General features: G+C 48.5%; 2 protein-coding genes across 2 annotated transcripts in view; one reads left to right on the top strand and one right to left on the bottom strand.

Moving 5' to 3' along the window:
* LOC116429211 (autophagy-related protein 16-1-like) overlaps window positions 1-14,306 on the bottom strand; it is a 332,302-nt gene that overhangs the window by 292,842 nt on the left and 25,154 nt on the right. The window lies entirely within an intron of this gene.
* neo (ZP and PAN domain-containing protein neyo) overlaps window positions 816-14,306 on the top strand; it is a 103,084-nt gene continuing 89,593 nt past the window's right edge. The window contains exons 1-2 of the mRNA XM_076365995.1: window positions 816-869; window positions 3,311-3,708. Of these exons, the coding sequence (XP_076222110.1) occupies window positions 3,339-3,708 (370 nt within the window). The 5' untranslated portion in view covers window positions 816-869; window positions 3,311-3,338. The remainder of the gene's footprint in view (window positions 870-3,310; window positions 3,709-14,306) is intronic.

Raw genomic sequence — 14,306 nt, 5'->3', positions numbered from 1 at the left:
CGTCGGCACCGCCGAGAAAAACCTGTCGACGAAAAACCGACCGCAAAAATAATACAGCCCGGTGTCCCCGAGGTAATCTCGGTCACGCGCGCATCGGAAATGATTCAGCGTATCGGCGCGGATTATTCGGCACGGCAGGTACCCCGGCCGGTCGCCCGTGTCGCGCCCGTTTAGCGAGCATTGACGCCTCCGCGGCGGGGCCGGTGTCCCGGTGGCTGAATAAATTTCGTGGGTGTACCGCGGAAAGGCAAGGTTACATCAGCGCGCGGGCTGGTGGGGCCCGAACACCGTTGCTTCTGGCTAAGAATAGCATTCCAGCCAATCGTCTGGAAGTACGTGAACGAAATTCAGGTCTATCGGTAACGTCGACCTGCCGGGATGTAACGACGACGCCGCTGGTGGGGGAGCTAGGACGAGAGGGCTCCCGGAGAGAGAGAGGGGGGATAGGAGAAGACTCGTGATTTCGATAGGCATAGACAGAGGGGGGAAAAGAACCGGAGGAAGGGAGCAAGGATGAGTAGGAGGGAAGGTGGAACGACGAGGAGGAGGGGGCGGTGGGGGGCCACCGGGCGGAGGGGCGGAGGGGCGGAGGGGCTGGGGGCCGAGGGGGGCAAGAATTCGGATAGAGACAGTGGACATGCCTAGCCAGGCCAGGTGGAAAGAGGTTGGCTTGTTTTCAATGGTGTCGTACCTGCGATCGAATTATGCGTACCGTTCTGTCCTCCTTAGTCGGCAGCGGTCCCACTGCCCCCTCCCCCTTCTCCCGATCGGTCGAGGAAGAAACGTGCGCCGCGACTCAGCCAGGTGTATCCAGTGCCTAAGAGCCAGCCGGTCGACGTCGTTATACCCTGCAGCGCGGTGCTCGCGAGGTGCGTATTATCATTGCAAATCGTCCGCCGATTTCCGAAGTGGATGCCAACCCGTGCGTACGCGCGTGTGCGACACAACCGAAACAAGCGAACCGCCCGAAAATCGACGGCCCACTGTGCTCCCTGTTGTTCCTTTTTATTTTCGTTGGTGCACGGAACCCCGTTTTTCTCCCTCGCTCTCCGTATTCCCTCGATTTGTTGTGCGGTGATCGACGTCGACTAGAGAGAGATCCACCAGCTCGGGGGCCGCCGGGATCGATCGCGCGATCGGTTTTGTGAGCAGGAAACGCAGAGCAACCGGAGCAACGGACACCGAGGAAAATCGCACGGGACCCGTTCCTCCGCCTTCGTTTAACGATCCGATTTTCGACAAGGTACGTGCGACCCCTCCGAAGGCGGCGATCGTCGCGATCGTTCTCGTCGAACGGGGGGACCGACGAGCGAGATCCGGCGTTCGAACTCGACGCGATTCCCGCGGAACGGAATTCGCGCGAGTTCGCTGTACCCGAGCCACCCGTACGCTTCGTCGAGCCCGCGAGCGCACGTATTCGAGCCGGGGCCCGCGGCTCGGCCGCCGCGCCGGTTTGTTATTTAGCCTCGCGCGCTGGAAAACAACGTGACGGGAATAAAGGACGCGGTCCGCCCGTATTTTCGCGCTCGCGTTTTTTCCCACCGACGCCCCGTCCCCTGCGATCCATTGAACGAGGCGCTCGCTCGGAAAGGGCGAAACGGTTCGAAGTTTCCTGTTCCCCGGGCAGGGCCGAAAAATTCGCGCGGCTAGCTCTCTCGCGTCGGGCCTGCCAAGGAAATCGTCCAGGCCGGTTCGTGATCGGCTGTCGACGGGTTCGGTATGTAGAGCGGCGCGGCCGTTTTGGTATTCAAGGCCCGACGTCGTAAGAGCACGTTCCTTGTACAGTGACAGATTTCCGCCAATGTTCTCATTTTATTATTATCATACGTAGACAGGCCCGACGAAACTGGGCTATTCGCGTGTACGAACGCCTCGCGTACGCCGCTTTGAAATCGCCTGGCATTTATAGTCGAGGCACCGCAGCCACTACCGTGTGTCGGAACGGTTTCAGCTGGATGTATTACAGAAGTTTTCGCTTCGCTCGAATCATTTATTTAGCTTGTTTTAATTTTCATTCCCGTTGAAATAGGATCGACTGGAATACTTTCCTTTGCGAGGAAATGTTGCCGGCGCAAATATATAGGCGAATTAGAGAGAATTATTTAAATTATACGGATCAACGTGTATTAAAGGTGAGGGATTTTGTAAATGATAGTGTGCTTTTCACAAAGGAACACGAAAGAGGATTATCGAGTCATGACGGAGAGAGAGCCGGAATTTATTTTTTGAACAGAAAAAAATCGAGGCTGCCGAAGGTCGCGCAATTTCACGAACGCATCGAATCGCGTTTGAATTATTCGAGGCTATCGCTTAATCTCGAATGCTTAATTTCATTTAGCTGTCACATTAATTTCACAAGTGGACGCGCGCACTCGAAAATGCATGCTCTAATGGCGAATAATACTAATAATTAAAATGTTAAATTTGTTGTATCGCGTTTACAAGCATATGCAACAGACGACGAAGATGAACTGCGGTTATCGCTGAATTTGATTTTACGTAGAATATGACCTGAAATTATGTACACGGGAATATAACGATAAATTTTCGAAGGTATTCCGATATTCGTATTACGTGATTTAATATGTACATTGCTGTCAAACCAGTACTGAACCAGAAACCTGCCACTGACTATCCGCTACGCGATAATCTTACGGAATATTTTTTAATTATAATGAATTAAGTAATCTGCATACTCTTAAGTAATTGTATATACGAGCTTTATTAACACATAAAAAGGCAGTGAATTTTAATGTTCTGATTTATGGTTATTAATGAAACGTAAATAACTATTTTTTCAACGTACCGCTCACATATACTAAGAACTGAACATCAGTGATCATTTCCGTCGAAACTCCGCATCGTCTTGTAGATATCGTGACAAATATTTTTGGAAGGTTGTAGAATAAAAGTTTAACGTATCGGAGGAAACGAAAAAAAATTTCTATTTTTTAGTGAAATAGAATAGACGCTAAATTCCAAACAAAAAAGCAATACCATCAAACCGATTATAAAACATATTATCTCTCGAATAGCATCACTCAGCTGAAAATGAACTAAATAAAACTGCAAACATCATTCGAATGTCTAAATGAAAAACTCTCTTCGGTACCGTGAAACTTCGATCCAAAGAAACGAGCCTATAACAATTTCAAACCGATTTCGATAAATCACGCGACAATCCATCCGAAAATTGAACGACCGATCTGAACCGAACAAAATGTCTCGAATTATTTCTCTGTGCCTATATCGACGCGTGCTCGCGAAGTAGAACCGACCGCTGACGATCTTCTTCTCTTGATTTTTCCAGATAAGATTGTATAGACAGGTGGAGCGGCATGATGACAAGAGAGTTGATCACGACGTTCCTGCTGGTGCAGGCTATCGCGAGGTTCGGTCGCGTGGCGGCCGCAGAGTCCACACACGCGGCTGACCAGTCGGCCTCATCTGCGGTCCCGTCGGGACTTTCTGGGCCGGATTACACGGGGCCATCCGCCGGTTCCGACGAGTGCGACCCAGAAATGGTGGGCTTCGAGCTAGTGACCGGTTACGTGTACACCGCGCCAACGAACATGCTCGAGTCCATACCAGGAACTCTGATGCTCACCGACTGCCTGGAGATCTGTCAGGCGAACGACTCCTGCCAGGCGGTCAACTACGAGACGGGCCTGTGCGTGCTGTTCAGCTCGAACGCGGACAGCAACCCAGGTAAGATTGAATCGTTATCGTATTCGCGCGTGAAATGTTAGCAGTCGAGGATCGACGCGATATTCCTTGCTGAAACTGTCAACGGGTCAACGTTGGTGAGAGGGGTAGGCGGAGGGGACGCGGGCTGCATTATACCTAGACGAGCGCCATGCCGATCAGTCTTCCTCCCGATACGCGGACACTGAACGGTGCCACGCATCCGGGGATCGTACATATATGTATGCTCGCCGGCCGAATAAGGGAATTCCATGAAACGTGTAAGCGTTCCGCGGAATGATTAAATGGCCGTTGTACGATGGGCAAAATAGACGTGTGTCGTTCGTGCGAAGGGGGCCCGCGGGCAGCGCTTATGCTGCACGTGAGTCGCCTGGCTGAAAGCGTAACGGGCCCCAAGGCACGATATTCGGTCGGTCGGTCGGTCGGTCTTATAATCTTTGCTCGATTGGGAGGGGAACTATTCGTCGAAGAATTTCGAGACTCCGCGGGGAATCTGGAACGCGACCGTTCTGTACGGTACAATTGCGTATTATCGAGATGACCTACCACGCTTCGCGAAGACGAAGTTCGTACGGGATCGGTTACAGTACGGACTTCCGATGAACGTTTCGTTACCGCGACGCGCTAATTTTTCCTTCGCGCGCGCGACCTTTATGCGGAACCAGTCTGTCCGGACTGCATACTTGCGCGTGAGATTTGCTTTTTCAGAACTTGATATCTTTTAACCAGTTGTGGAACTTAGTTTGAAAAATCTCTCATTGTCGCGATAAAATAAAGTAATGAAGCGTGTACTCGTTAAATGCAGGTCAGATGCACTTGAAATATATCCTAACGAAAGACTAAAGCAAAACGGAGAATTACATGTTTGTCTCAAAAAATAAATAATCCATCGTTGGAAAAGTTAGCACCATTAAGAGTTTTAGAATAGTTTAGACCTGCAATTTGTAACCTTGAAATAAACGAATATCAATTTTTCTAGGAGTAATAGAAATGGTTTCATTTTTCGTAGTTTACTAGTTGTGTCTAATTGTCGCGAAGTACGCTTCGAGAGTTCGATAGATCGTGAGATATGAAGTATGACTGCATACTTAAACATGAGATTTGCTTTTTCAGATCTTGATATTTAACACGCGACGAATAGTTGTTACACCTGCAATTTGTAACTTCGAAAACGAATATCAATTTTTCGTAATAGAAATGGTTTAATTACATTTTTCGTAGCTCACAAGTTGTCCCGTCTAATTGTCGCGAAGTACGCTTCGAGAGTTCGATAGAGCGTGAGATATGAATTGCACGGTTATGATTGTTTTTAAAAGAATTCGATTTACCTCCGCGAAAAAAATGTTCCCGTGCCGAGCCGGTGCACTCGTGTTTCGCGTTTGATAAAATTCACTAGTTTGTACGGCGCCTGTTGTTCGCATGTATGCACGTATGCACGTATATACAATACATGTATACGTACGCTGCGATACGTTATTAATCGTCCATTTCACGGATTATACAGCGAAGCGTAGCGTAATCCGTGTTTGGCGATTGTATCGCAATATACGGTGTATCGATTGCGTAGAAAAAATGCGCCATTTTCCGAACAGCGGCTAGCATCGAAAAGCTGGTCTCCTTGAAATGCTTCGCGCATAAAATTCCCGGCACTTTTTCCGCGTTTCTCTCCTCGTCCCTTTCGCAAATACTGCGGTCGAGCTTTCCGTATTAATCTCTGATAAAAGTAACTTTTTCCATAGACAAATAATTTTCGAAAAATCGTCTGCATTTTACGTCACTCCTACAAGCGAGTTAATATCAATTTTTCCGTTGAAATCGCTCGAAACCGAATTGCACCGTGAACTTTCATTTACGACTTAAACAGATCGATTTAGTTCGAATAATCCGGGTGAACGAAAAGGCGTAAACAATTTTGCACCAACGAAACGTGAGAGTTAATAACCTTGCAAAATCGAAAGGAGAAAGCTGTTGTTCTTGATGAAAAAACGCGACGATCTCGATCCTCTTTTCCACTTATTCAGCCGGGGAAATTCTCGACCGAGGAGGCTTTATTCGGCCGATGAAACATCAAGCGGATAAACATTTTCTGATCAAGCCCGCGAGCAATAAGGCCAATTGGTAATCGTTTTACGCGGCGTCTGCCCCCGATCCCATCGGATCTGGTTTGAATTTTCGCAAGGGACCGAGACGAGCGCGTTCGCGGCTGATTTTCCTGCAAAACGTCGGGGAAAAATATCGAGAGTCAGCCGGAAGATTCGTCGAGCGCCCCTCGACCTACTCTCCCGTCGCATTTCAAGGCGTCGGATTGAAGACAATTTTAAGCTATTTCGGCCAGGAGCGTGTCGCTAGGATTATACGTTAAAGTTCCACCGCGCGGCTACCCATTTCTGCTTGCACATCCTCGCATGTCCCGTTCGGGCGAGAAGTCTCCAACCCAGAAGGAATCGCGACGCGAACTCCCGGCTGAATCTAAAAATGTCGGCGACTTCGCTAATTTTGAGAAATAGCACGGAACGTTTTAGCGTCGGGCCGAAGGAGAAAACGAGCGTGAAAACGCCACGGCGATGGCGTTTCTACGCGCATTTCCTTACAAACGTAATTCCGAAAGTTCAAAGGCGAAAAGCTTTCTGAAATACTCCGACGTTGAGAGGCGCGGAGCGGTGCGCCGGGGAAATCGGTGATTTCTCGTGTAAAAATAAATTGAAAACGTCCAATCGGAGCCGGCACCGGGCGCGGCTCGTGTTTCGTTGCGGGGAAAAATCGAATTCAAAGATTCGTTCGAGCGAATTAAATGCGCGGAGTCGCGGAACTTTGAAATCTAATTTGTCCGGAATGTAAACGGCTCCGAGGGCCGCCGCTTCCGTTCGGAGTTTCGTCGCGTGTGTTTTCGCGAAACGAATTGCCATTCGGCGGCGGACGCGCGGTACCGTTAACGCGAACGCCGCGTCGCCCATTAAAATTGATTGCACGTTGATAAACGATCGCGTCTTCATTGTCGGCGCTGGTAACAAGGAACGGGAAGCCGATGTAGATTCGGTGTAAAAGTTCGAACTCGATCGAATTTTCTTGCGACCCCGCCGGGGAGTAACTGTAAAACTCGCCGCGACTTACGTCGGCAGAAAGTTTTATCCGGTTCGGTTGCTAAGGCGAATTAAAAATACCACTTGGTTAAAAGTTACGGCGGTTCCCGTTAACGTAGACGAGGGTTCATTCGCCCACAATGTAGCAGGTACGTCGAAACTGTGGTACCGAACAATTAAGTACTCCGCGAGCAACGTGTAAGAATGACGGTTCACACGCAACGTGTACGGCAACGGTTAAGATACAAGATAATTACGGTAAAACGAGGATGCATTATAACAATCTTATTCTCGCGGCTGCCGGGTATGAACTTTAATGTTCCATGGGATGGGTAATTGCCAGAGATGAATGTCTCGAATTATAAGACGGAGGTGTCGAATCATCTTAATCTTCCCTTCCTCCTATTTTTAATGAAGAAATCGTTGTTTACTTTGGACTTTTAATGAAACCCCGCGCCACTGAATGGCACGTCGGCTTTCTCACGACATGCAGATAAATTGTAAATGTAACGCGATACGATGCAGATCGATAGAATTCGTTGAAATTATTCGAGATCGTTTGAAATTGTAGAGAATCGAGTCATTGATAAAAGAAATTAGATTCTGCATTTTCAGTAAGATAAAAGTCTTCCTCGTGACTAAGACTGCGCTACTGAATGGTACGTCGACTTTCTCACGACGTGCAGATAAATTATAAATGTATCGCGATTCGATGTAGATCGACAGAATTCGTTGAAGTTATTCGAGATCGTTTGAAATTGTAGAGAATCGAGTCATTGATAAAAGAAGTTAGATGTTGCATTTTCAGTAAGATAAAAGCCTTCCTCGTGACTAAGTAAAATAAACATTAATTCCAGCGGAATTTGAATTGCAATTTGGTTCGTTCCATGGTTTCGTATCTTTCCCATTGCGGCGGTATTATTTCTATCTCTTGGAGATTGTAACAGATACCGTGGCGCCACGTATAAGTCGATGGTTAGGACGATCGGCATTGAGTGTGTTAATGATTGCCGGGTATAATGAAGCACCGCAAAATTTCCGGCGGCATTAACAATGAAGCACGAAAGAGATTTTCATTAGCGGAGCAACCTTACGCCGAGCCTGCTCCAGATGCATTTTTATCAAATTCCATGTACGAAAATCTCGCCGGAACAATACACTGTAACGATCACGTGCATTGTCAGGCAACTCGACCGCGCTGGTTCCTCATGAATAATGGATACTGGTATAAGTAAGTGTAATGAGAAATGCACTAATTGAATCTTCCGGGGTGTAATTAATATAAACTATGCGTTCGTGGCTGGCCGACTCGTGGGCATTAATTACATGGTAAATGAGTTACCGCATCTATAGAAAAACGGTGTGCCGGGCCGCGAGATCTCTTTCGATTATGCCCGTTATTGTTCCGACTCGTACGTCTGTCCGCCATGAATCTATCTCATTTTATAGCAACGGAATTAAGTTCGAGATCCAGTCGAGCATATCAATCAATACAATATCCAATCTGTCTTTAATTGCTTGCTTTTATTGCGTTCAACTTATGCCCATAAAAATGAATGATTCATTCGGTCTATTCGCGAAACACCTGCTGCGCCATTTCAGAAGTTTCGAAAAAGTTTATCGCTTTTTTTACAACTGACATAATGGCACACGTAAATCGTTTATCTCCATGACGTTTCCAAAAAAAAAAGAGGCACACCACGGTCGGTCTCCATTATAATTCTACTTCATAATTAAAAACGCGTAAACCTAATTGATTCGTATGATATTAATTGGCTATTATATAGGTAATATACGAACGATCAATTAGGAAATAAAATACAGCGTCCGAGTAAAAACGATCTGAAATAAAACACTCGGATGGACTTTACCGCGGCTCGAACCGACACTTACGAACGTAACCTGGCTTCTCAAAATACTCGAGCGGGATTCCGAGAATATTTTCTTAGGATTCGATTATTCCCGTCGTGCACTGTTATTTTTGTTTCCCCCGTAACGTAACCCACCTATGTTTCGAAGGTCCGAGCGATAACCTTTCGCGCTGTTTGCAGTGTGCTCGATCCCCGGCGACAGCGTTTGTTACGTCGTCCCAGTATTTGTCCCCGCGCGAGTCAAGAAAATTTCACCGCGTTCTCGAAATTCGTAATATCGACCGTCCGCAGTAAGTTTCCGCCGCCGACGCGACCGAGTTCGGAATTGAATTTAAACAATCGGCGAAAAGGGGGACGGGCCGGGATACACTTTTACAACAATGAAACCCAATTTCCGCTGTTCCTGCCCCATGAGTTCCCTTCCCTTTGAAACGCGCTCGAGGATGCAGCGTTCCGTAAGGAATGGAATTATTCAAAAAGTTGCGTTCACTTTCCCGAAGTACATAAATTTCCCGAGTTTGGGGGAACGCAACGGGTCACGGTTACGAAAACATCGTGGAAGTGGATCAACGGACGATCAGCATCCCCAGCGTTTGCTTTATTCATGTCTATTTCGGTCTCGCGTCCTCCGGAAACAATGCGAGCGAACCGAAACGACTTCGAGCCGCGGCCATTGTTTCGCGTTAATTTTATCTTGTCGCGTCGCCTCCGAGTAAGGACGATATTCCCTTTTTAAACTGATATCGACGTCGTCTAATAGGTAATTTTAATTTATCAAAGATAAATTATCGTTGATGAGATTTTTCAAATCTTAAGGAAATCCAATAATTACGTTTTCACATTTAACATGTTGGCCGCCACGGACCGTCGATGATCTGAGCTTACAAATTGCTTGGAAACAATTACAAGAAATATTTAGTAACATAGCAGCGAAATAATAACGTCACTTGAAAATTACGATACTAAGCAATTAATAACCAATTTTACCATTTGCCTTCGTTAAGGAACAAGCGATATTCTGCAAAACGTTCGAAACTATCGTGGCGGACAACGCGTTAACGCAGCAACATAAATTTCCCACTGCATAAACAAATTCATTAGGTAACCGGAGACATGAATCGCTTGGACTATCAACAATGTGTCGAACAACGAACCTAGATACCTTTTGCGAGATTCTCGTCTTTCGTAACCGGCAAGAAACCGCACCGCGGACATAGTTGCTAGCCGCAAATCGCTGAAACAATGTCAGAAAAATTGATTCTCGAGGCGCGCTCGGCGAGGACGATCGTCGGTCGGGAAGCAAAAGAGAGAAAGAAAAAAGAGAAAAAAAAAAGGAAAGCGAGGGAAGAGCGTAGCGGTCAGGCTGGAAGCGCGGTGGTAAAATATGTGAAGCAACGAACATGCAAAATATTCGAGGCACCTCGGCCGATCATTTACCGCAAACTTCTCGAGTTATCGGGTTGACGTGCAGGTATACCTGCCCCTGACAGCTTGACGTCTACAAAGTACTCTTGCTTCTTTTAACAACACCTCTACTTATCCGCCGCCATCTCTCCACCCTCGCCGCGGCCGTCGACGATATCCTCTGTGCTGCGGGGATCGCGCGGAAATAAGCCGCTAACGAACGAAAGTCGGATGCGCCGGATTTTCGACGGTAATTACGTCAAATTGGGCGTGCACCGTGAAATCGATCGTGTCAAGCTTTGCTTGTCGCCGTGGCATCCTTTGGCGGGCGTGGCGAGGAGGGCGAAGGGAAGAGGGGAAAGAAGGTTAGCCGGCCGCAAAAAGTGCAACGGCAAGGAAGAGACGAGAGAAAACCGCGATCGGAGCCGATCGAAGTGCTCCGTTCGGTTCACGGGCTGGACAGACGTCGTCACGGTTTGATGGCTTCCTGACGTGAGCTTCCTGCATCGATGCAGCACGAGCAAAACGTGCCCTCCTTCCACCGTTGTTGTTTCCTATTATCGGTGTAATGCGACTAATCGGCCATTATCGACGCTTTTTGGCCGCGAGACCGTTCGTTAATAGCGACTTCCTGCTACCCACTGTGGCCACGTCTTCCAGGGAGTTTTTGCGAACGGGGCAGAGGCGATTCAGCCGGTTCCGTCCGGAGGATTTAATAAATTTCATTGAAACGTCGGCGCGTTGACGCCGACGACCGTTACAAGGAAAATATAGCCCGAGGAGGCGATTAAAAGCGGCCTTGAACCGAACAACCACCGTAAAGCTGGACATTTTTTAACGCGCGTCATTCTTGCCAGCTGCCACACTCTATTCGGAAATTATTTTGAATACCCGAGGATACTAGGAAACTCGAGGTTCATTTTACAACGAATCAATCAGACGTTAGAAATAATTTCGAACGACCATGGATGTCTAATTATCGTCGTTGTTTGATACAATAATTCTGCGTTGTAACCCGAGTGGAACGCGGAGCGATTGTTCCGTTAAGAAACGAAATTCGTTTACAACTGGGTAAAGCGAAAAAGTTCGCGAACGAACGCACGGGAAACTCGTTCCGCCGTTCCGCTACGGGTACAGCTACGCAGTGCCTCGATCGGTAACGCTGTGCGTCGAATATTTATTTTTCGCGGAACTGCGCGAGCGGTAGCTTCGCGATGCCCGCGGATCATGATCGACGATGGGACAATAACGACGTAGCGTGAGCGTCACGATCGTGGAATTTCTGTAGCCAGGCTCCGTTACCGAATGATAGGATCGACTTACGGAACAACGTCCACTTACCATTCCTCCCGGCTCGTCTGGTGGCTGTCTCTGTTCATTGTTTTTAAAGAGCCGCGTACAATTAGCGGACGCCATTCTGGGACACCGTGGTAATTAGAGTTCGAATGATATATTCCGAGTGCCACGCGAAGACAAACGACGTCTCCTCCCCTTCTTTTTATTCCCTCGACACGTTTCTTTCCTACCGTTACCGTGAACTTTCGTTTTCTAGCTACATCCTGAATGACTTCTAACCGAAGAGTTGAAGTTGCTCGCTGCTAGCTTAGAGATGCTAAGCGAGCATCGCGAAGAAACGATTTTGTCATTTGTAAATTCTTCGTTTTGGTCCCAATTATTCGTACGTAACATTGGATCCTCGAAATTTTACGAAGAACCGTGCATAAAAATGTAGCAACGAGGTACATAGTTTAAAGTTCCTTTCAAGCAATTCGTTATATTTCTTATGGAAATTTCACATTCCTGCGGATCTCAATTCGTCGACCTCTGAAAGATATTACAATCTCAAAGTTTAAACAACCGCAGATTTTTCTAACGCAAAGGTTAAGAAGAGAGGCAGACATTAAGAAAGCTAACCCTTTGCACTCGACAGTTTTTTGCTTGAAATATTCTATACTTTCTAATCAGACAGACAAGATTCTCTGAGATGAACTTAACAAGAAATCATACGTAAATTAGGTAAAAAAGCCATTTTCTTTCAATATTTCACGTATCGACGCAATATAGGCTAACGGTAAATACGAAATTTTATAATTTTCCCGAATCAAATCATCTGGCGACTGGTTGTCGCCTCCCGAGTGCAAAGAGTTAAAAGCGGCGAACAGGACAGCAAGTGGTAGGAACGTCCCCGATCAAGTCCAAGCGAGGCAACTTCCCGGATTCGCGTTACGAGCGTCTCCGCTATTACATTCTCTTTCTAGGAGCGCGTCCATGATTCCGCTTTCACCGTGGACGATTCTTTTCACCGGGGGCTGGCGTACGGCCCCTGACAAAGGAGACAAAGGAAAGCCCCTGTACAGTCTTCGGCTCGGCCGCTCGGATATGCATATCCACTCGAAGGTGCTCCAGCTTGCCAGCGAGTCATTTTTCACTCTTATCGTTTGCCCTTTATTTAAAACGCGAATCGAGTGGGCTCGGCGTGCAAGAGGAGCGGAGGCTCGAGGCGACGGGACCCGCGAATAGAGGCTCGCCGAGGCATCTCGGTCCTCCCCCGATAAAGAAAATCGCGGCGGCGGTATCGCGGAAACTTTCTAACGATATAGGTAGCTAAGTAGCCCGGAGAAGTGGCCCGGCCAGTCCCGCTCGTTCGTCCCCCATCCGAGCCGGAAGTTTAGCCGCGTTTTGATGGGAGCCGTGGAACGGGCCGGCCTGATACCAACTTGCCGGGCTGTGTCCGAAAGATTTCAAGTTTGTTGCGCGCCGGCCGGGTATTAGGGGATTTTGATGGTCCGGGCGGGCCGAGCTGCGACGCGCGGAACGGAAAAAGGGGGGCGACGGCTCCCCGACCGCCGGGAAATTGATTATTAAACGCGTTCCGAGGCTCGAACGTCGGACCGACGTCGATACACTTATACTCCTCCTCGCCGGCGTGGTGCGCGACATTAATTTCTCGATTTAATGGGATGTCGGCGAGAGTCGCGGCGAATCCGTGGCCGGCGTAACTCGCGATCGTTATTCGGAAAAGCGAACCGATCCGGGATCACCCGGACGGCCGGCGTGTCCTACATTCGTGAAATATTCCGTGACTCGCTCTGCCGCGGTTTCCGCTTTCCGCCGTTACCGTTAACTTCGCGGACCGACGATCAAAGAGAGAGCGTTATTAGCCGAAGTTGTCTTCCGGCGGCCGGCCGGGTCAGAGGCGACGGAACGCGCTCCCGACGAACGGCCGCCTTTTTCCCCTCGACGGCCGGGATTCCGCGCGAAATTTCGAGCCGGCCGTCGCCGTTCGGTCGGGACGGAACGGCAATTATGGGGAACGGCGGGAATACCGCGTACGCCGCGCGAAACAACAAAGGCGGCTGCCAGGGATGAGAGTTTTTCGTACGGGCATCCATTTCGCGACGGGGAAACAATATCGGAAACTCCGGCGAGGCATGGTGTGCATTTAAGTGAACGCTTTCTCGTTAGTTTTTTCGATTACCATTACCGCGGCAGAACAAAAGACGGTTTGGTCCGCGCGGCATCGAACCAACGCGATTCATCGCCGACGTTTTCAATTACTCTTCCCACAATGGAGATTCGATTTTTGAAATTTTTACACGGTCCCGCAGATTCCGGTCGCTGTTCAATGGATTTTATTATCACGTCGCTTCTCGAATATATAGATCACACTTTTACAACGAAAGAAAAGCTTTCAAATTTCTGACGCTCGCAGTGTCCGACGAAGACGATTATCGATGTCTCGAACGCAACTCTTCGTAGATTCTCCAACGTCAGAACGAAAGCATAAGGCGAGTCGAGCGGTGCGCGCCTCCAAGGTCGCGCAAGGTCAAGATCGCGCCGCACTGGGAACGCGATTAATAAAAACATTTGGCGCGTACGCGATTCCATCCGCGACCTCGAGATTTATACGCCTATCGCGATGAATTAATTATTGAAATCGAAGCGCCGCGCCGCGCGCGCTGGGTAAGTGGGACGAGCGAATAAACGATTCATTCGGAATACCGAATCGGGCCGAGGACGCGCTCGCCGCGCGGCACGCGGAACGAACGAACGAACCGAACGTTCGCGCGTCCCGCAAAAATGCGCATTCCGCGGCCGCAATTGTACAGAACGAAAGCTCGGGAGGAATCACAGGAGCGTTAACGAAAGATCAAGGAAATGATTTCACGATCTGATTGTCCGGTTATTTACTGTCACTCGCCACGTTACGTCGGGTTATTCACCATCGAACGGGATAACGGGGCCT

Source organism: Nomia melanderi, chromosome 3 (genome assembly GCF_051020985.1).
Source record: "Nomia melanderi isolate GNS246 chromosome 3, iyNomMela1, whole genome shotgun sequence".
Taxonomy (NCBI): Eukaryota; Metazoa; Arthropoda; class Insecta; order Hymenoptera; family Halictidae; genus Nomia; species Nomia melanderi.
The sequence above is the reverse complement of the archived record's forward strand: the minus strand, read 5'-3'. Positions and strand labels throughout refer to the sequence as shown.